General features: G+C 39.6%; 2 protein-coding genes across 2 annotated transcripts in view; one reads left to right on the top strand and one right to left on the bottom strand.

Annotated features, from left to right (window-relative positions):
• Positions 1 to 9,961, bottom strand: part of LOC122054924 (histidinol dehydrogenase, chloroplastic-like) — a 32,556-nt gene extending 22,595 nt beyond the window's left edge. Inside the window, exons 1-8 of the mRNA XM_042616339.1 lie at positions 9,904 to 9,961; positions 9,768 to 9,847; positions 9,589 to 9,660; positions 9,440 to 9,502; positions 9,316 to 9,357; positions 8,412 to 8,471; positions 7,375 to 7,485; positions 7,047 to 7,193 (exon numbers count right to left, since the gene is read on the bottom strand). Of these exons, the coding sequence (XP_042472273.1) occupies positions 7,047 to 7,193; positions 7,375 to 7,485; positions 8,412 to 8,471; positions 9,316 to 9,357; positions 9,440 to 9,502; positions 9,589 to 9,660; positions 9,768 to 9,847; positions 9,904 to 9,961 (633 nt within the window). The remainder of the gene's footprint in view (positions 1 to 7,046; positions 7,194 to 7,374; positions 7,486 to 8,411; positions 8,472 to 9,315; positions 9,358 to 9,439; positions 9,503 to 9,588; positions 9,661 to 9,767; positions 9,848 to 9,903) is intronic.
• Positions 9,962 to 10,046: 85 nt separating this feature from the next.
• Positions 10,047 to 10,679, top strand: LOC122054923 (putative RING-H2 finger protein ATL21A). The gene has a single exon (XM_042616338.1). It carries the CDS (start codon positions 10,047 to 10,049, stop codon positions 10,677 to 10,679), a length of 633 nt encoding a protein of 210 aa, XP_042472272.1.
• Positions 10,680 to 23,660: the final 12,981 nt, after the last annotated feature.

Genomic DNA, 23,660 nt, shown 5'->3' with positions numbered 1-23,660 from the left:
ACCTGCGTCCTGCACACTCACAAGCGCATATCAAATACAACAATAAGTCTAACTTAGGGTCGCACCTATTGCTCCAACAATCTCCCTTTTTGATGTTTGGCAACCCGTTTAATCTATTGAAACATATAATGTAATAAACATGTAAACAAAATATATAATCAACTCATGCATAAGAAATGGAACTTGATCATAGGCTCCCCTTTCAAATAAACACCCCCCTGAGCTTAAATTTCTTGCAAAGGTATTTAGATTTCCTACTTAAACCTAAACTTCTCACTTGACCCTTTGCTAAATATCAAAAAGAGCTCCAACAATATCATAATCATTGAACTCTATTATAACCTTTAATGACCATTAATCATCCATAAGGTTACATACATATATACCACCATGTTTGGTCATTTCCTATTGCTGAAAATAATATCAGACAATATCAGTCAACTGTCTTAGACCCCAGTCGTCTACTCTCATCGAATTAACCCCACAGAAATATTTTCTGCTCGATGAATAGTGCTATTAGTTGGCTGTCACCAATTTCAGCCCAAACAATAATTTTGAATCGAGCTTTAAAAATGCACAAAAAATTTCACAACCCTCCAAAAATCCTTAAATTTTATGGAGAGATTTGTTTTACCCTTGTCTTCTTTGGAAGACTATATTTAAAAAATATATCTATCACAGATCCCAAGATTAAAATAAAATTCAAAACTATCTAAATGGTTCAATTGAACCTTGACCTAAAGTCTTAGTGTTAGCTTTCTCTCGATGTATCTATCCATAATAAATCATAATGCATCCTTGGTATTAGTTATATCACATCTATACATCTAAAACTAATTTTTATACAATATTAACCCAATGTCATATTTCTTACATGACAACTTAACTCAATTGTACCAATTCTTTAGATTTGAGAGTCAAGTCCATCTTCAAACTACTTAGCACATTCCATGACTAATCTAGAATCCCAAGCAAGGCCACTTAAGATCCATTGACCATGGGTCCTAACATGACTCTTTGAGCTCCCCTTAGAGCTCTTAACCTTGGACACCTCATCCTTGCCATAATCAAATGCAATCCCCCTTGCATATTTCTTCTCATTGGCCTTGGATGACTCTCCCTTGCCCTTGCTTGCTCCTTCCATGCCACCATTATCATGTGCCATCCTAGAATATGATTTTTTTTTCTTTGGAGGGACATGATAGGTATCCCAAACCTAATCTATCTTTATTGGGTGGTTGACTACCCAACACTTTATCTAACCCTATAGATCTAACCTTAAATCTTTTTAGGGTTTTCCCCAAACTATCAAGCATTACCTTCAAAGTTTAATTTTCCTTTTCTTGATTCCTCACTTTGGACTCTTGTTGTCCACCTTGGACATTTCCAGACCTACCCATTTTTCTAGGCATGTGGCTCCCTTTCTTCATATTTTTTGTCTAGGTCCTCCATTACCTTCTTCTCCTTTGATAATGAAAATCTAACTTGCCTAGGTTTATCATGCATAGGTACCCTAGGGTTAATTCCAAATTTTACCCTACTTCAATCATGATAACTAGATACAAAAGTTTTCATTGCTATATATCATGATAAACATTATCAATCCTAGCATGTATGGGAAAATAACAATTTGAATTACAATTCAAATTAGGGTATACCTCCCTTACCCCGAAGCTCCCCCTTGACTTGAGCTTTTCTTATTCTCCCATTTCTACAAATGCGCTAGCTTCTTGATTTTCCTCTTCTTAGATCACTTGGTGTGATAATAACCTTTCTCCCCACACGTGAAGCACACAATGTACATTCTCCTCCTTTTGGCTTCTTCATCCCTACAAGTCATATTAGTATCTAAAACAACTTGAGTGGATTAAGGATTTACTTTCTTCTTACCCATTGGACACCTACTCTTGTAGTGTCCCTTTCATTGCAATCAAAGCAAATGATGTGGTCCTTTAACTTGACTTCAGTGGAGATGCTTGCAAGGTTGACTTCCAATACTTCCTCTTCACTTATCTTGGATTATTCTTCAACCCTTGAAGATGTGGATGACAATTCTTCATCTTCCTTCTCCACGGAAGTGGAACACATGTCAACTTCCGGTTTCTCCTTCTCCACTTGAGCCACTATATTCCTTTCCTTAGACTTTTATTCTTCGTGTGTAGGCTTAGGTTCTTCACCTAGAACCATCTTTACCTTTCTCCACAAATCATGGGCATTCTCGTACTCACCTAAATAACTCATCACGTCATTAGGCAGAATGTCAATCAAAATTGATAATACCATTTAATTTTCCTTTGATAGTGAGCTTTTCTCCTTAGTCCAATAATGTGGTCAGAGTTTCTTCGCTTATCTTTTAGAATTTAAACTACTCCTCAACAACCATCATGGTGTCCCAATCTATCTCTAAGAAAGCCTCTATTTTCATCATCCCAAATGTGATATCCCATAGATTTCCCTCTCCATACTTTGGTGGAACAATCAAACTAGCCATCCTTAGCTTCCTCAGCAGTTAGTCCGATGGAGAGTAACCTTGTACTGATATTACTTGTTGAAGATCGATGACCAGGCTAGAGGGGGTTGAATAGATGATCACCCCAAGCATTCTCTTTCCTACGTATTCATTAGTGCACAGCAAAAATACCAAACTAATATGAATACAAAACCTAAAGACAAGAAAAAAAACCAACAAACCCTAATAGGTTCATTTAACATGGTTCGGAGATAAAACTCCAACTCCACGGCATGTCCTTGAGGTAGACAATCCCTCAATCTGTCGTTGGATTAGTCTCTAGAACTCTAGCTAGCTCAATTCTCCTTATGTTAGTATTATCCCTAGTACCAATTATGAGATGATTGTAAAATGCTCATTTTGTATCATATATCATTATTAATAAAAGACAATGTTGGTTATTATATTTATTTCAGTTCAGTGCCAATTGAATAAGTATAATAATATCCTTGGGTAGTAGGTTCTTATCTACAACATATCAATTGGTTGAATTGATAGTGAGATATTGTAGATATACATGGAACACTACTCTTAACTATTCCTAGTCATGCATTAATATGCAAGGACAATATTAATGCGTTGAGACTAGCATGTAGGTCAACAGATGACTTAATCTCACAAGTCATGGATATGATATATCAGGTAGACACATGGGTATATATTAGAAAATATATACTGAATGACCCGCCATGAGAATTTTTCATGGATCATTATATGAGTGTCATAAACATTCTCATGTGACTATTGGTTTGAATAGCTCTTAGACCTGAAGTCACTATAGTTACCTACATAAGGAATTGTGTACTTTGGTATCGACAAATGTCACCTGTAACAAGGTGGCCAATAAAGTCGATCACTGGGTATGCAATAAATTATGCGGAGGGATGTGAGTGATGTAGATGGGATCTTTCCTTCCATATGACGGAAGTGATAACTGTGGGCCCCTTGATTAGTAGGACACAAGAATGCATGGTCATTCTCAAATGAGTCAATATGCGATATTGAGCTTATTTGATTGAGTGTGTCTACTTAGAGATCAAGAAACACAAAGATTGATAAGAGGATAACACGTTCTATGCCTCATTGATCAATCTAGATATCAAGGATAGAAGGATTGAGTCATACAAGATAATAGACACGGAAAGGTTAGGTCGGATCTCGACATTCTCATCACTTGGGCAGCAATGATGCATTTCTAGATGTCACTCATTGCTTATGTTTCTAAAATGATTTTAGATACATTACCAATGTTACGAGAGCCTATTGGATCACACACAAAGAACATGTTGATTTGGAGATGGATTATGGGGTTAAGTTTAATTCGAATCATACATATTGTGTTGGACTCGAATGAATTCGGATTAGACTTATTGAGTAATTGGTTAGACTCATTGATTTATTAGGTTTATAGCTTATTGGATTAATGATTAATCCAATATTCTAAATCTAACCCATTAAGATTAATGAATATTAATAGAGATTAATATATCATTAATCAAAAGGAAGATCAAGAGACAAAAATATTTTGTATTCATGGGATGAATACAAAAGCCATTTGTAAAAGTAACCTTTAGGTGAAGTAACCTTTTTGGTAAAGTAACCTTTTCGGTGAAGTAACTTATTTGGTAAAGTAACCCTTTTGTGAAGTCACCTTATATAGATGAAGTGACCTTTTGGGTGGGTGTGCTCTTCTTGTCTTTTGCTCTTCTTCCTTCTTCAACTCTTGGCCAAAACTTCCACAAGAGGTTGCTAGCACAACCTTTGGTTGTTTCTTTCTCCATTTCATAAGTTCGTGATACGGACGGAGAACGTGTTCGTATGGATACCATAGAGGTGCGGATGTGTTGATCGCGTTGAGATTTACATCCTAAAGAAACGTTGCTATCGGGATTACGAAGGGCATGCAACAAAGGTATAACTTTCTCATGTAGAAAATTAGTACTTAGTATATGGTTTCCTTTTGCATGGATCTTCTGAATAGGAACTTATTTTTCAGCTATACTTTTGGGCGTGTTTAGCGCTATAGTTCCTTACAGTGGTATTAGAGCCATTTGCAAAGGTATATACTAAGTTGTAGTAGATTTTGATATGTGATATAGAAATGCATGAGATTTTACTATGATTTAGATGATTATTAGTAAGATTTAGGCCAATGGTCTCGATTAAAGTTTTGTGGATAGCGGAGTCTCGGGCATGGCAGCAACTCATACAATGAGTATGCAACTCTAGGGGCGCTGCCCCCTCACCCCGCAAGGGGCGCTGCCTCCTTGAACCCGCCTGATAACTGGCTAGCGGGACCGTCGTGGCGTTGCGACTCATAAGTCTTTGCTTAAATCATAGTAGATTTTATGTCATAAAATATTGTGAATGTTATGTGACATGGTGCATGGTTATGACCCTTTACCTCGATGTGATTGGATGTGTGTTGTAATTTATAATATGGCTTGCGTGTCGTACCTCTCCTCTTTCACTCCTGTTGTAAATTTAGACTATCCTCAAATGTAACTCGAGGTTTCTTTAGGTTTTGTAATGTACAAATTAGAGAAGAACAAGTCTACTGGATGACGGTGAAAAGGGAGGAGGACAACAACACGAGACGATCGAGGAAGCACTTGAAGAAGATGCTTTGACCTAGGTTGACCTTACAATCTTCTCATTGGCTTGAGAAGACCATAGAAAATGGGGCCATAACCATGTCACGTTTATTTTATGCATATATGTAATGTATGCCATGATATGCTAATTTTGTATGAGATGCATGTGTAGTTTAATCATGATTAGGTCTTTTTAAATATGCCTACCAAAGTTCTATACTCACTACTACCTCGATCATTTGTAGTCAAGTTTGCTAAAGCAAAGTGAGTCGTTTTATCTTGGTAGAGTGCGATAGGACAATAATGATATCCAACTATTGAACTTTAGGTGTGACTTAACTAAGTTGAGAACTTAGAGGCATATCCCATACAATGTAATTCAATTATACTAGTCTTGGGTGATTAGCCAAAGCTAACACAAGATGTATTATAATGTGGATTTCATAAGATGGGCAAATGAACAAATAGTCTTGTTCACCTAATGATACAAGAGTTACATATGATATAATTGGTAAACGTTGTCTACCTAAGTTATACAAACCTTTGGCGATTAGCCAAAGCTAGATCAAGAAAAGGTATAATATGGATCTTGTCCAATTGGTACACATTGCCTACCTAAGTTATACTAAGTGTTGGGTGATTAGCCAAAGCTAACTCATGATGAGGTATAATATGGATCTTGTCCCACATGAATGTTATCACAATTGGATTTGATGTTGGTAGTGTGGGTAAAACCACATCCATGACTTGCTTCTACCAAAGCTTTACAATTTAGTGGGAGAATCTGATGTGAGCCAAGAAGAGGCATTGAAGGGAATTGAGGGACCCATGACGAGGTCCAAGACTAAGAGAATGAAGCAAGATTTGGAAGGTTTAATAATGTGGCTCAAGGAAAAGGAGGATCAATGCACAAGGGAGGCAACAACTAAATGGATCACATTCCTTCAAATTGAAAGTGAAATTGGACCAACATGATGACCATTTTCGTATGCATTTTTGGGGTTTTTTTTTCTAAAGTGACTTTTGATGTCCTTTGTGGGTTTTTAATGTATTTTTTAGAGTTCCTAATCTAGTATAATAAATACCATGCATGCATGGTTGCATTAAGCTAGTATTAGGGATTAGTGGTTGCATTAGTGGATAATAAATACCATGGATGCAAGCATGATATTTATTGCATAATTAGTGCATAGTGGATCTTAAGGGATGTTAAATAGGAGAACTCTTGTATGGAAAATCAAGTAAGTTTGAATGAAAATTTTAGTTTCTCTTTGGTGAGAGCTTCCTTCTAGTTCTTAGGCAAAAAACTAATTCCAATCTTATCAAGGCAACTTGTGGCGATCAAACCCCATGACTTATCACTCACCTTCTCATCTTACTTGAGTGTGGCGTCAATACCCTTCCCCAAGTTGAATTTCAAGGCGATCCATTTACAAGGTTCCTTATCATTTGGTATCAGAGCCTTGGCTCCTTGATTCACTACAAGAAAAAAGTCAAACAACAACGGTTTTTCACCGTTGTCGTAGGCCATTTTGAACTGTTGTTAAAGGCCGTGTTGTTAAAAGGAGTGGCAAAAGACAACAGTTTTTAACCGTTGTCTTTGAAGGCAAAGACAACATTTTTTACAACGGTGAAAAACTGTTGTCTTTTCCTTCAAAGACAACAGTTTTTCACCGTTGTCTTTGAGCGTCTACCTTTAATAACAGGGTTTTCAACAACAGTTTTAAACTATCTACGACAACGGTGAAAAACCGTTGTCTTTTTTAGAAAAAAAATAAAAAAAAATTAATACACAATTTTCCAATATTATAAATCATTCAAAATACTGAATTTCAAAATAAAATTTAATATACAATTTTCTAACATTCAAAAATAATATCTATAACATTCCGAAGAAATTTCATAAGCAACCAACAAAATTTCATAAGCAACCAACAAAATACAACAAAGCTATGACCAAGTGCTTTTGAAGCAAATTCTCCCCTAGGAAGGCTATCACATTGTTTGCTCACTTCAGCTAAAATTGCATCAACATTGACACCATCTCCAGCAATGACAAGAACTACCTGACTGTCAGGACCATGTTCTGCCTGTAAAATTAGCGATTTTATAAAAGAAGAGCACCAAACCCATGGAACAACTATCCTTATAGCAATTTGAAAGGTTTCATTGTGGATTTTTATCAAGTCTTCAGGTAATAAATTCCAGCTACTGAAAATTACAACAAAAAACATTAATAACACAGGCACAATAGAACAAAAGACTCTGCACCTGAGAGAGTAGATCTGCAGCTATGTGAACTGGATTGGCATGTCTGTCGGCGATGACCAGCACCTCTGAAGGGCCAGCAGGCATATCAATGGAAACCATGGCTTCACTATTCTGCAAATCAGCCAAAGTATTCACCAAGGATCATTCTCTTCGTGATCAACAAAATGAACAGCTATGAGGATTGAACAGAAATTTAACTACTGTAGAGACATATCTCTAATACAATATCTATGAGATATATCCATACCAATTGAACACCTTACTGGGAATCAAAAATGAAGCCACGACACTGGCAAAGGTTATCGGAATTAGGGAGAAACAAATAAATAACACCCAAGTTGATAGGTTAAAGCAGATTTATCTTTTTAAGTGTCAGAAAATTGATGGTAGATGATTTGTGTATTACTTGGGCAATGATGTAGTTGTTTCCACTCCAATCCTGAGTCTAGTTTTAACAGCTCAAAAATGATATTTGCATTCACTATTTAGAGGCTATCAATGTCACAATTTTTTAAGCTAAGAACATAAACATTATTATAGTTCCCACTGGCTATGAAACTTTCTTGATAAAATTTGGTTCCTGTGTTTCTGTTAATCACTTTTCCAGGAAATAACAGTACCTGAGGTACAGGATTCAATTTTATTCTTAAGGCAGGGATTTAGCTGAATGATTGTTCCTAACAAATCTTATCTGACCTATAGCTCCAAGTTTCTGATTAACTGCAAGGGGAAAAGAGCTAATAGTTTACAGAAGAGCCAACTGATCTGTCATTTCATTCCTGAAAGATCTAGAAAGGAATGGCCATATTATCTGTTACATTTTGATCTTCTTACTTAACATATTATCTTCTTCCAAAAATCACCACAAAACAAGATAATTAATACTACAGATTTGATTTGATTGATCACTACATTTCCAGTACCTCATGACAAGGAAAAAATCATTTGTGCATAGGACTAAAACAAGGTAAGTAGATGTAATCAAATGATAAGAGCAATATTCATAGAAATGTGAGGCTACAGAATTATTATCATACCTGAAGAATCATTTTTGCAGCAGTAACATATTGATTTCCTGGCCCAAAAAATTTTTCAACCTGAAAAAAGCAATTAAAACATAGACGTAAAAGTAAGTGCAATCAATATTACATAATGCTTAAACCAAATGAAGAGGAGTATCAATTAAAAGCTTGACAGAAAACAAAGATTGAGTTAGTAGGGAGATCCTGCACCACAAGAGAATCTCATATAGGTGTATATTTGTTCATGTATGATATGTAGGATTGACACAACAGCTAGAGGAGGGGGTAGTGAATAGCTGATGTCTGAAATACACAAATCAAAATCTTGAGTGCAAAGCTTAATTAAATGTTCGTTACTCAATGGAAATAAAATAAGCAACACTAGCAACACTAACTCCGTTGGTTCAGAACGCCTACATTCCAAATGTTTTTGTACTAACTAAATGAGAGATTCAAATATAGAATGCAGCAGAGAAATTTGCACACAATGCTCAGGCAACAAAATCCACCGTAATATAGTATCATATTCATGAAACAAGGCTCATAATGATGAAAAAAATTATATATATGTATATATATAATTGAAGCATGAGAATAATAGTTTGTGGTCAAGATTGCAAAAATGATGATTTTGTATGCAAGACAGCTCTCCTGTAAAAAAGTTTGTAAAAGTAGAAGATGAGTTAGTGCTAGTGTTCCTAGTTCCTACTCTTTCTAGCCAAGATGCCCACCTATCACTATTAAGTTTCCCAAAATGATAAAGAGATACCACCTCAAAATCAAGCTACATATACAAAGCACAAAATTACAATCCAGATAAAGCAAAGACAGAAGAAACTTGAAAATACTGCCAAACAAGAGATGCAACTTTCAATGGTGAGGGTTTGCAATCAACGTATTAGATGTTTGTAAGGATTACCTTTGGGCAAGATGATGTTCCCCAAGCCATCGCTGAGATCGCCTAAGATAGAATGCATAGATACCATTGTGAGAAAAGACTTGTTGAAGAAAAAAAGAATGAAAAGGGTTAGAAATTGACGAACCTGAGCTCCCCCAGCTTTTAGAATGTGGGTGACGCCAGCTTTCTTTGCACAATATAACACTTCCTGTTGTCACATAATCATGTTAACCTATGTCTTAACATGGAAAACCAGTGTAGGGATAGTGATGATAGATTATTTTTTAAGGCTACCTTGCAAATACTGCCATCACGACCAGGCGGAGTTGCTAGAACAATGGTTTTGCACCCGGCAATCTGTGGAGGCTGGTGCATACATAAATAAATTGAAAGTTAAACCAGATCCTTTTGCCTAAATGTGTCAAAATTCACTATGACTACAACATTGGATATTGTAAACAAGGATACTATACCACCGAGAGCATCAAAGCAGTTGAGGGTAAGACTGCAGTACCCCCTGGAACATAAAGGCCAACAGATGCAATGCACCGTGCTATTCCTTGGTGTGCAGCTTCATAGCAACGGTCCTCATCTCGTCAACGAACGAGCAGTCCCGGGAGGCCTGCCGCTTCTTCGGCATCTCTGCGGTGGTCGCCGTGACGACCATGGTGCACAGGGGCTTCCGGTAGGAGGCCTCTCTCCGGTGATGGTGAGAGAGGGCGAAACGAACCGGACCAGAAAGGGAGGCAAGGATGAGGCGTGCTCAAGCACAGAAAGCTTGGGATTGGGAGATAGGGAGCGTGGAGGAGGCCATACTTATGCTTCTGCCGCTACTCTTCCTCCTCCTGTCCCAGGCTGCTGTTACAGCTACGGCGCAGCAGCAGCAGCAGTGGAGCCAAGAAGCTTGTGCTCCCTTCTCTTGCGGTCTGTTCCACGACATCAGCCACCCATTTCGTCGAACAACTGATCTGCCTCAGTGCGGGGATCGGATGTACGAGCTCACCTGCGACGGCGACAAAGCCACCATCTCCATCGGCTCCACACACTACTTGATCACTCAGCTATCTTACAAAAGCGGCACGATCCGCTTGGTGGATCCGAAGTTTGCGAGCGGAAGCTGTGGCCTCCCTTCCCAATCTTTGTCACCCTCCGATCTTTCAAGCTCTGGCTTCGACCATTACCAAAATAGTTGGTGGGCAAGTTTCATGAGTTGTAGGAGAAGAATCGAGGCCCAGAGTTTGTATCAGCTTGTTCCTTGCTTGAGCAACAAAAACAACACTTTTGTCTATGTCGTTGTTGCAGATAAAGGAAATAGTTTGTCGTACCTTTATCCATCATGTCATTTTGTGTCGATGATTCCAGCAGCAGAAGTGAGGAGGCACTAGTGAGGAGGCAGCGAAGATGGATGAAAGTCGAGGTGGCGAGGAGGAGGCGCTGGTGAGAAGGAGGCAACAAAGATCGCTGAAAGTCGAGGCGACGAGGAGGAGGCAGTGAAGATGGCTGAAAGTAGAGGCCGCGAGGAGGAGGTGGCGAGGACGAAAGTTGAGGCGACGAAGAGGGCAACGAGGAAGGAGGCAGCGAAGAGGGTGGTGAGGAGGGAGGCGGCGAAGAGGGCGGTGAGGAGGGAGGCGGCGAAGAAGGCGGTGAAGAGGGTGGTGAGGAGGGAGGCGGCGAAGAGGGCGGTGAGGAGGAGGCGGCGAAGAGTAGGGTTTTGGGAAAGAGACAGAAAAAAACAAGGCGTAAACAACACTGACAGAAAAATGACGAAGGAGAAAAAGTGGCGAAAGAAAAAACAATCGCATTCAACAACATTTAATAGACAACGGTTTTTAAAAACCGTTGTCGTAATCCCAAAAAAGCACACATAGACAACAGTTTTAAAAAACTGTTGTCGTACCCTTTAAAAACCGTTGTCGTATCCCAAAAAAAACATAAATAGACAACAGCTTTTAAAAACCGTTGTCATAGGCCAAAAAAATTACTAAAAGACAACAGTTTTTGTTAAAACCGTTGTTAAAAGGCAAAAAGACAACGGTTTGGTATAAAACCGTTGTCGTTTGTGTGTTGTTGAATGTCATTTTTCTTGTAGTGATTTTCATGTTTGTGTCTTGTTTTCATCTTTGTTCTTGTCCATCTTTGTTGATCTCTCCATCCCTATCTGTCATAAATTTCTATTCACTATTTGGGTCCTCAACTCAAGAAAAAAAAGAAGGAAAATTCAGGAAAAAAAAAGAAGAATTATTAGTCATTGTTTTCTGATTAAAAAAAAGAAAAAAAAGGAGGATTTGTGAATTGAAAGGACTCAATATTCTTTCTTTGTGAAATCTAAATTCAAGGATATTCCTTTCATTGCTCTTGATCGTTGCTGAATTTCTCGTTTTATCCGTTTATTTCTCTTGTTCTACAAATATTTCTCTTATTGGTTTCTTGTTCACTTGATTGTCTACTAGCTGTCTTGAGAAAGACATTGATAAGGTTCTTTCCTTAAGAGCTTATAAAGGAAGCTGAGTGGATAAATTTGAGTGCAACCACGTGAATAGAGTGTTGAGGTCCGTCTAACATTTCTTTTGTAATTTTCCTTGTCATCTTCTTTTTTTTTGCAAGCATGAGTGGGGAAAAATTGTTGGAACCCCAAGGTGTTTTGATGTGAACAAACAAGCTAAGTTAGGTCCTGCGTTTGTTTAACCCTTGTGTCTAAGTGTGCAGGAGCTTAGGAACACAGGAAGTCGAGCGGAAGACGCGGCTAGCGAGAAGGACGGCACGGGAGAGAGCCGACGGGCTCGGTGCGTCCGAGGGACGAGGTGACTGCGGAAGAGTACACCGGTGGACGAGAAGAACGTGCGCGGCGTTCGAGGGATGAGAAACCGGGAAGGAAGGCTGCTCGAGGAGAAGGCCGGAACATGGGTTCGGGTGAGCCCTATTCCCGATGGCCGAGATCACCCAAGCTAGTGGAGCTGAAACAGAAGACCCGGACCGAGACGAGCTGAACCGAAGCTGAGCGACCCGACGTAAAAAGTCAACCAGAGTTGACTTTTGGGGTCCGGGGCGCCCGGACCCCTCCTGGGCGCCCGGACCGAAGTTTTTGACCAAATTGAGTCAAACTCGATCTGAACGCTGGGGGATAAAGTTTTATCCCCCCAGGGTGCGCTGAACCCCTTCAGGGCGCCCCGACCAGTGCTATAAATATAGCACTGGTTTGCACAGATCTTTAGAACTCACTTGTAATCAATTCCTTCTGTGCTTTCAATTTTGTTCTTTACATTTGTGCTGTCAACGTTGTAAAGAGGCTACTCCGCCCAGAGGAGAATCAGATAGTGCGCTTACATTCCTTGGATTAGCAATCCCCTGATTGCAAACCAAGTAAAACTCTGGTGTCTGCTTTTCTTTACTTAGTCTCTTTTATTTATTTATTATAAGTGTTCATTATATAGTTGAAATCCGAGAAAGGTTCGAGTTTTATTTTGTAGGGAAATTCACCCCTCCCCTCTTGCCGGCCTCCAAAGGGACCAACAAGTGGTATCAGAGCCAGGTTCACTTCAGGAGGACTAACCGCCGATCGAAGCAACAAGATGGCCGGACCAAGCATCGTCCCACCAAAATGCGAGGAGAACTTCGCAGACTGGAAGCGTCGTATGGAGGTATTACTAAAAATAGATTTTGAAATTCGGTTTATTATGAAATATGGTTTTTTAGCTCCAATATATAAAGATGGAAAAGAAAAAGAAGAGAGCGATTGGACAAAGAAGGAGCAGAATGAGTCGGTAGCAAACAACCGTGCGGAACATCACCTGCTGAGCGTGTTACCGCCTCAAGAGGTCAACCGCATCGGAAACTATTTATCTGCTAAAGAACTTTGGGAGAAGTTCTTGGAACTCCACGAAGGCACGTCCGAAGCAAAGCTCGCTAGAAGGGACATCCTCCGCAACAAACTGATGAATATCCGTGTGGAGAAAGGTGAAAAAGTAGCCGGTCTACATGCAAAGGTAAAAGAACTAGTTACTGGTCTCGAAAACCTTGGTGAAACGGTAACAAACCGAGACACTATACGCTACGCGCTCAACGCATTTCCAAGAACTCCGGAGTGGACATCAATCGTCGATGCTTACTACATCTCAAAAGACCTTGAGGTAAGTACTTTAGAAGAGTTGTTTTCTACCCTTGAATTACACGAAACTAGATATGCAGAGATATCAAAGGACACAACCCAGACAATGGCGCTGAACGCAACCAACAAGGATGAACCCGAGTCAGACTCCGAAGACGATCAAGAAGCGTACATGGTAAGAAACTTTAAAAAGTTTTTTAGATCTAATAAATTTAAAATGAAGAATAAAAAGAATCAAAAAGGTAGAAGAAAGGTACGGTGCTACCAGTGTCAGAAGGAGGGACACCTAAGGGAAAACTGGCCAGAACTCAAGAAGGTCAAAATGAAGGAACCTAAGAAACACAACCTAAAAGCAACTTGGGATGACACTTCTTCATCTGAATCAGAAGCTCAAGAATATGCGGGGATTGCACTGATGGCAAGTCACGAAGGACAAAGTACATCAGAACCCAGCATCGATGAAGGGGGAGCGACCTCAGATGGAAGTAGCGAAGCAGGGGGAGATTCAGGCTTCAAGTCTGATATGGTAAGTGAGGTATGCCTCTTACCCCCTGATGAACTTTACTTTGGTATCAAAGCTATGACTAAATCCATGTATAAATTAGAAAATAAAAATGCCAAATTAGAAAATAAAATTTTAGAAACAAAGAGAATTTTGGCAAAATCATGTCTTATAGAGGATTTTGAAAAATTGAAAATTGAAAATGAAAAACTAAAAGAAAAAATAGAAAGATTGAAAAAATCTAATTGTTCAAATATTTCTACTTTTGGAAATTATAAATGTTTGAATTGGTATTATAGATTTCATCAAAGTCAAATTAGAAATATATCAAAAATCCATATACCTAGAAAATACTTGATTAATCCTGTAGGTAGGAACCTCTATTGGGTTCCAAAAACCTATTTAATTTAAAATTAAAATTAGATTTAGCATTTTCAGCAAGGAAATTAAACAACTAATTTATTTATGAGGCTTTGTCTAAGAAAGTGGTTGTTGCTCCAATAACCAAGAAGGCCTAGTGCCTCGCCACGACCTGGAAGCCAAGTATCGAAATGAAAAGTTTAATTGATTAACTGAAAAAGTATTAATTTAAATTACTTAATGCTTTAAAAGAGTTATTCAATTTGTGTTAAAAAATATTTAAATTTTTTTTTAACATAACTTACCAATTTTTTATTATCTTAGAAATTTTTATGAAAATTGACTTAGATTTTTTTTATAAAAGTAAACATAGAGTTTTTTTTAATATTGCCTTATCATTTTTTAAAAAATTGACTTAGAATTGTTTCTTATGAATATTTACTTAGAATTTTTTTTTAGAAATTTTTTTTTGGGGAATGCTGAGATAAGTTTTAAAACTTCAATTTTTTAACACTTATGACTTTTCTTATCTGAAAAATATTTTTTTCGAACAAAAAAAATTCTGAAGAGAGTATTTACTTAGACATTATTTTACACTTGAAAGTTCATGTTTGAATTGTCCTTAGACTTGTTTATAACCCCAAATTTTATGTGATCAAAGGGGGAGAAGTATGTTAAGTCTAGGGGGAGGTACTATAATACTATAATTTTTCAATTGAAAAATATTTGGACTTATTTGAATATAAATTATTTTTATTGCATATGGTTACCCTAACTTAACTTGGGTTGCTCACATCAAAAAGGGGGAGATTGTTGGAACCCCAAGGTGTTTTGATTTGATCAAACAAGTTAAGTTAGGTCCTGCGTTTGTTTAACCCTTGTGTCTAAGTGTGCAGGAGCTTAGGAACACAGGAAGTCGAGTGGAAAACGCGGCTAGCGAGAAGGACGGCACGGGAGAGAGGCGACGAGCTTGGTGCGTCCGAGGGACGAGGTGACCGCGAAACCGGTGGACGAGAAGAACGTGCGCGGCGTTCGAGGGATGAGAAACCGGGAAGGAAGGCTGCTCGAGGAGAAGGCCGGAACATGGGTTCGGGTGAGCCCTATTCCGGATGGCCGAGATCACCCAAGCTAGTGGAGCCGGAACAGAAGACCCGGACCCAGACGAGCTGAACCGAAGCGGAGCGACCGGACGGAAAAAGTCAACCAGAGTTAACTTTTGGGGTCCGGGGTGCCCGGAACCATCCGGGGCGCCCGGACCCCTCCTGGGCGCCCGGAACCCTCCGGGGCGCCCGGACCGAAGTTTTTGACCAGATCGAGTCAAACTCGATCTGAACGTTGGGGGATAAAGTTTTATCCCCCCAGGGCGCCCGGAACCCCTTCGGGGAGCCCCGACCAGTGCTATAAATATAGCACTGGTTTGCACAGATCTTTAGAACTCACTTGTAATCAATTCCTTCTGTGCTTTCAATTTTGTTCTTTTCATTTGTGCTGTCAACGTTGTAAAAAGGCTACTCCGCCCAGAGGAGAATCAGATAGTGCGCTTACATTCCTTGGATTAGCAATCCCTTGATTGCAAACCAAGTAAAACTCTGGTGTCTGCTTTTCTTTACTTAGTCTCTTTTATTTATTTATTACAAGTGTTCATTATATAGTTGAAATCCGAGAAAGGTTCGAGTTTTATTTTGTAGGGCAATTCACCCCTCCTCTCTTGCCGGCCTCCAAAGGGACCAACAAAAATCACCTCATTCCCCTAGGCGAGATCTTAATAGTCTTCAAATGGAGGCACTTACTCATCAATTTTAAAGAATGTTTCAAAGACAACTTGAAGAAATACATGAAAGGATGGACCGACTTGAAGGAGAAAATGTTTCCAACCATGGGGGCAATTCTAATTATGAAGAATCTCGTCGAAGTGACCCATTCTATGATTCACCCAGAGAAGAAGGAGGCATGAAGGGGAAAGAAGACGTGAGAGAAGAGGTAGAGACCATAGACGTGAAGATGATCTAGGAGGTGTGAAAGTCCAGATACCTTCCTTCCAAGGGAGGAATGACCCCGAAACATATCTTGAGTGGGAGATGAAAATAGAGCAAATCTTCTCATGCTACAATTACAATGATGCAAAGAAAGTAAAGGTGGTTGCCTTTGAGTTCACCGATTATGCCTTAATTTGGTGGGATCAATAGCAAAAGGAGAGAAGAAGGTATGGAGAGCATCCTATCAACACTTGGGACGAAATGAAGACTTTGATGAGAAGGAGATTTGTGCCTTCCTACTACCATAGGGAATTGCACAACAAATTGCAAAGTCTCACCCAAGGGAGTAGGAGTGTGGATGATTACTACAAGGAGATGGAGGTGGCTTTGATTAGAGCCAATATTGTGGAGGATAGGGAAGCTACCATGGCTCGGTTTCTCCATGGCCTAAACCGAGATATTGGAGACATTGTGGAGTTACAACATTTTGTGGAGCTTGATGAATTAGTGCATCAAGCAATGAAAATAGAGCAACAATTAAAGAGAAAGGGTGTTATGAAGAAATCCTCTTCTCCAAACTACTCCTCAAGTTGGAAGGACAAGCCAAAGAAGGAGGGTTCTTCTTCAAATTCTAAGGAGGCAGCAAGCACTAAGAAGCCTATTCCTACTACCTCTTCTTCCACTTCTAAGAGTAGGGATATCAAGTGTTTTAGGTGTTTGGGAAAAGATCATATTGCATCCGAATGCCCGAATAAGAAGACAATGGTGGTGAGGGATAATGGGAGTATTTCTAGTGAAGAAATTTCTTCTCATTCCTCTTCCTCAAGCGATGAGGAAAATGATGGAGCAGCCTATGCTCAAGATGGAGATCTCTTGGTGGTTAAGAGATTATTGGGAAGCCAAGCCAAGGAGTATGAGGAGGACCAAAGAGAAAAAATTTTTCATACCCGCTGTCTTATTCAAGGTAAGACATGCTCTATGATCATTGATGGTGGAAGTTGTACCAATGTGGCAAGCACTTGGTTGGTCACCAAACTCAAACTCAAGACTACACCACATGCAAGACCATATAAACTCCAATGGCTAAGTAATAGTGGTGAATTGGTAGTTAACCGGCAAGTGTTGATTAATTTCTCCATTGGCAAATATGAAGATCAAGTTCTATGTGATATTGTGCCTATGGAGGCAAGCCACATTCTTCTTGGAAGACCTTGGCAGTTTGATAGGCGAGCTCACCATGATGGATTCTCCAACAAGTTCTCTTATGTCCACAATTCTCGCAAAGTCACACTTGTACCATTATCACCTAGGGAGGTTTGTGAGGATCAAATAAAAATGAGAGAGAAAAGAGAAAAAGAAGAGCGAGAGCTTAAGAAAAAGAAAGAGTGTGTGAAAAAAAAAATACTTGATTTTGAGGACAAAATTCTAAAGAAAAGAGAGAATGAGGAAAAGAAAGAGAGAAAAATAGAAAATTTGTTTACAAGAGGAAGTGAGGCGAAGAAAACTTATTTAACAAGGAAGCCTATATTTCTTCTTTTGTGCAAGGAAACTTGCTTGGAATCTAATACTAACTCCTTGCCTAGTGATGTTGTTGTTATTTTGCTGGATTTTGAGGATGTGTTTCCCAAGGAAGTACCTCATGGTTTGCCTTCAATGAGGGGGATTGAACACCAAATAGAACTTATTCCTGGTGCTTCTCTGCCCAATAGGCCAGCTTATAGGAGCAGCCCTCAAGAAACAAAGGAGATACAAAATCAAGTAGAGGAGTTATTGCAAAAAGGATGGGTCAGAGAAAGTTTAAGTCCTTGTGTTGTTCCCATAATTCTGGTGCCTAAAAAGGATGGATCATGGAGGATGTGCACTGACTGTAGAGCCATCAACAACATCACAATTCGGTATAGACATCCTATCCCTAGACTTGATGATTTGCATGATGAATTGCATGGTGCTTGCTTCTTTTCTAAAATTGATTTGAAAAGTGGGTACCTTCAAATTAGGATAAGGGAAGGGGATGAATGGAAAACAACTTTTAAAACCAAATATGGATTGTATAAATGGTTGGTAATGCATTTTGGGTTAACTAATGTACCAAGCACTTTTATCAGGCTTATGAATCATGTCTTATGAGATTTTCTTGGAAAATTTATGGTAGTATACTTTGATGATATTTTGGTATATTCCAAGAGTTTTGTTGAGCATATTGCATATCTCCAATCTGTCTTGTATGCCCTTAGAAAGGAAAAACTATATGCTAACTTGGAAATGTGTTCTTTTTGCACTAATCATGTGGTTTTTCTTGGGGTTGTCTTAAGCTCTAAAGGAGTACAAGTTGACGAAGGTAAAGTTAAGGCCATTAGAGATTGGCCAACTCCTAAAACTGTGAGTGAGGTTTGTGAAGGATTTCAACACAGTGGCTTCCATGGGTTGGCAAGTTTCTATAGGAGGTTTGTGAAGGATTTCAGCACAGTGGCAACACCCCTAAATGAAATTGTTAAGAAAAACATGAGTTTTAGATGGGGAGAGAATCAATAAAATACATTTCGAACACTTAAGGATAAACTCACACATGCACCCATTCTTGCTTTACCTGATTTTTCCAAATCATTTGAAATTGAATGTGATGCATCTCATGTGGGCATTAGGGCTGCTTTACTTCAAGATGGTCATCCCATTGCATATTTTAGTGAGAAACTAAGTGGCTCCACTCTCAACTATTTCACTTATGATATAGAATTGTATGCACTTGTTAGAGCATTGCAAATATGGCAGCATTATCTTTTGCCTAAAGAATTTGTCATTCATAGTGATCATGAATCTTTGAAGTATTTGAAAGGGCAAGGGAAGCTCAACAAAAGGCATGCCAAATGGGTCAAATTTCTTGAACAATTTCCTTATGTGATTAAGCATAAGCAAGGAAAGGTAAATGTTGTAGCAAATGCACTTTCAAGAAGGTATAACTTGTTAGCTACACTTGAAATTAAATTGCTTGGCTTTGAACATATTAAGGAATTGTATGTACATGATAATGATTTTTCCCAATTATATGCTACGTGTGAAAATAAATCACAAAATGGGTTTGTTAGGCATGTCAACTACTTGTTTAAGAATAACAGACTTTGTGTGCCTAGAGGATCCATGCGTAAATTGCTAGTTAGGGAAGCACATGAGGGGGGTTTAATGGGACACTTTGGGGTTCAAAAGACCTTAGAAATACTGCTTGAACATTTTCATTGGCCACACATGAAACACGATGTGCCGAAATTTTATGCACGGTGTATTGTGTGTAGAAAAGCAAAATCTAAGACATTACCTCATGGACTTTACACGGCTTTGCCTATTCCTAATTTTTCTTGGACTGACTTGTCTATGGATTTTGTTTTAGGGCTACCACGTACTCAAAAAGGTAAGGACTCCATTTTTGTGGTAGATGATAGATTCTCCAAGATGACACACTTCATACCTTGCCACAAAGTGGATGATGCAACTCATGTGGCAGATTTGTTTTTCAAAGAGGTGGTAAGACTTCATGGCATGCCTGTAACGCCCGCCCTTCCCCTACTGTTAGCAAGGGCGGTGCTACGCAAACATACATACATGCATAAGAAATCATTGCAGCGGAAGAAAAAAATGTTCTTTTTTTTTTCTTTACTTACTTAAATTTAATCATATAACCAAAACATGTGAACATGCTAGCATTCATGTATATAAAAATTCATTTACTATCTATTACTTGAACATGATACATGTGTTAGTTAGAGCCCTAGAGCCAATCATTTGATGTTGTAGATGATGTTGTTCCACAAGGAGTTGAGAAACAACAACCAGTTCAAGTAGACATACCTCTTCGCAGGTCTGATAGGGTACGTCATCAGCCTGAGAGATACTCATTTCTCTTGTCTGATTATGATGACGTTGTGCTCATAGAGGATGAGCCTACCACCTATCAGGAAGCTGTGATGAGACCAGATTCTGAGAAATGGCTAGAGGCCATGAGATCCTAGATGGAATCCATGTACACCAACCAAGTGTGGACTTTGGTTGATCCACCTGAAGGGGTACAACCCATTGGGTGTAAGTGGGTCTTTATGAGAAAGACTGACATGGATGGACTTATCTATAAGGGTCGCTTGGTAGCTAAAGGTTTCAAACAGATTCATGGTATTGACTATGATGAAACCTTTTCTCCAGTAGCGATGTTTAAGTTCATTCGGATCATGCTTGCTATTGCAGCATACCATGACTATGAGATATGACAGATGGATGTCAAAACCGTGTTTCTGAATGGAAACCTGCTCGAGGATGTGTACATGACACAACCTGAGGGTTTTGTAGATCCACAGCATACTGAGATATAGCGACCCATCTGCCATATCTGCCATATCTCGCAGATAAAGGCAAGGAATGGATGTACTAGGGGAGCAGTAGGTGGGGCTAGAAGGATGTGTGTAGAAGTGGTTGGCTAAATGGAAAGACCTGCTTTTGTTTAATAAGAAATATGCCATGTTATGTTATTACATTATGACTCCATGACATTAGTTATGTGTTAAGTATTATGATTTAAAAATTCATGTTAAGTATTCTATGTGGTTAATATGTCCATGGTGATCTTAAAGTAAGGTAAAGTTTTAAATTCTCTAAGTAAGACTTCCGCTGTAGTAAGTAAGTATGCATGTCCAAGTAACCCCCCGTCGCCTTAGCAGGAGGGGCGGGGCATTACAGTTTGGTATCAGAGCCAAGTTTAGCCTTTCCACTACACACATGTCAAGCCTCCATCCTGCCGCTCCAAGTAAGATTCTACATGCTTAAATTAATTTTTTTTTTGTTTTGTTTTGTTTTGATGCTTTAATATTATGCATGTTTATTTATTCTTTGATTTAGTTTAGGTATGCATGATGGTAGGATAGGAATAGTATTGACCTTATGACAGTCGAATAGGAATAACGATAATTTGTTGCTATTTAATGAAGATAAGCATGGCTAGGAGACGCACTACCCGAGTGAACGAGACAGTAACTCCACCAGATCTGACTCAGGTAGTTACCGACCTCCAACGTCAGATCACAGAACAACAACAGCTGATCATGACCTTGATGGGTCAACAAGGAACTCCTACCACCCGGCCAGTGATTCATAACGCAGTGCCCGTCGTGCCAATTGTTACACTAGTACCACCGGTAGCCCCTGCCCTAGTGGTTCGACAGGAGACCTACTTAATACAGTGGCTGAGGCTGAAGCCGGAGAACTTCTCGGTTACTTGCGAGCCGTGGGATGCCCAGGCCTGGTTCAAGACGGTAGAAAACACAGTGGAACTACTGGACTGGCCTGAATCAGAGAAGATCAAATGCGTATCTTTCTGCTTCTCCGGAGATGCGAGAATGTGGTGGGAAAGAGTTAAAGCTAAAAGGCAAGTTAATCCGATGAATTGGACGGACTTCGAGATAGAGTTCTTTGAAGAGTTCATCCATACGCAAGTGACGAACCGGCATTACGACGAGTTCACCGAGTTCCGGCAAGGTGATTTATCAGTGAACGAAGCAGTAAAGCGCTTCAATTGTCTAGCACGCCTTTGTCCCGAATTAGTGCGTACAGAAAGAGAAAGGGTCCGACTGATGCTGAAGATGCTTCGACCCGAGATAGCACTGAATGTGGCCGGCGGAGTTAATAGACCGCAGACTACAGAGGAATTAGTCAGCAGCGCACTGATTACGGAACATTATCAGAAAGCAATGAATGAGAATAAAAGTCAGACCCGAGCTGAAGGACAGAAATCCCAGAGTACCAAACCAGGCTGGAAAGGAACTTCTACCGGAAAAAGAAAGCAGTGGGACAATGCCAAAAGTGGGTCAGTGAATAAGCAACCGAGATACCCCCAGTGTTCTATTTGTGGGAAGCTGCATTCCGGGATGTGTCACAAAGGTACGAGAAAATGCTATAATTGTGGACAGGAAGGACATTTGGCCAAAGACTGTCCTACTCAGTTCCAGGCACCATTCCAGCAGAATAATCAGAACAAGAGTGCCCCTTCACAGCTACACCAGATGCAAACTACTATAGAAGGGACTTCGATCAGCCAAGGGAGATTGGAAGCCCCGCCAGCGACGACGAATGCCAGGGTTTTCGCGCTTACTAGTGAAGATGTGGCGAACGCCTCCATTGTCGTTATAGGTCAGCTACTTATTTTTAATCAGCATGCTTTAGTATTATTTGATACTGGGGCGACACACTCGTTCGTCTGAACACCATTTACAAAGAAATTAGACATACCACCTCAAACACTAAATGGTACGTTCTTAACAACCCTACCATCCGGGGAAGTTATGCCATCGGATCATATGCTGCGGGCCGTACCTATCCGAATCGCAGACAGAGAACTCTACTGTAATCTGATAGTACTTGACATGCGGGATTTTGACATTATACTGGGCATGGACTTCCTGAGCAAGTACGGTGCCTCAATCGAGTGTCGTAATAGGAAGGTAGTCTTCCGACCTGAATCTGAACCGATGTTCGAATTTATTGGGGAATCTGGAAAAGGAACTGAAAGATTTTTATCAGCGATAAAGGCACAAAATATGGTAAACAAAGGTTGTAATGGATTTCTAGCGCACGTGGTCGATACAAGACAAGCCGGAAGCCAGAAGCTAGAAGAGTTCAGAGTAGTGTGTGAATATCCGGAAGTATTTCCTGATGAACTACCGGGATTAGCACTTGATAGAGAAATAGAATTTACGATTGAAGTAGTTTCAGGTACTAAACCAATTTCTAAAGCACCTTACCGGATGGCACCGACTGAGTTGAAGGAACTTCAGGAACAACTATGGGAGTTACTTGACAAGGGACTTATTCGCCCTAGTCACTCTCCATGGGGAGCTCCGATACTGTTTGTGAAAAAGAAAGATGAGTCTATGCGAATGTGTATAGATTACCGAGCACTGAACAACGTGATAATCAAGAACAGATACCCCCTTCCGTGGATCGATGATCTGTTTGACCAATTGAAGGGAGCAACTGTCTTCTCAAAGATTGACTTAAGGTCCGGCTACCATCAAGTGAAAGTGAAACAGGAGGATATACCAAAGACAACCTTTCGAACAAGATACGAGCATTATGAGTTTGTAGTTATGCCCTTCAGAGTGACAAATGCCCCTGCTGTGTTCATGGATTTGATGAATCGGGTATTTGCGGCGTATCTCGACAAATTTGTGATTGTCTTCATTGACGATATTCTCATTTACTCGAGAACCCACGAAGAGCATGCCGAACACCTGAATACGGTATTGCAAATCCTCTGAGAAAAATAACTATATGCAAAATTCTCCAAATGTGAGTTCTGGCTCAATCGAATATCATTCTTGGGTCATATTATCTCCAAGGATGGAGTAATGGTGGATCCGAATAAGATTGAAGCTGTAAGCAACTGGAA

This window comes from Zingiber officinale, chromosome 3B, assembly GCF_018446385.1.
Source record: "Zingiber officinale cultivar Zhangliang chromosome 3B, Zo_v1.1, whole genome shotgun sequence".
NCBI classification, from domain to species: Eukaryota; Viridiplantae; Streptophyta; class Magnoliopsida; order Zingiberales; family Zingiberaceae; genus Zingiber; species Zingiber officinale.
This window is presented reverse-complemented; position numbering and strand designations above follow the sequence as displayed.

Bases quoted from the DNA above. Each gene is read 5' to 3' on its own strand.
- LOC122054923 (XM_042616338.1), top strand. From the start codon at position 10,047: ATGAGGCGTGCTCAAGCACAGAAAGCTTGGGATTGGGAGATAGGGAGC.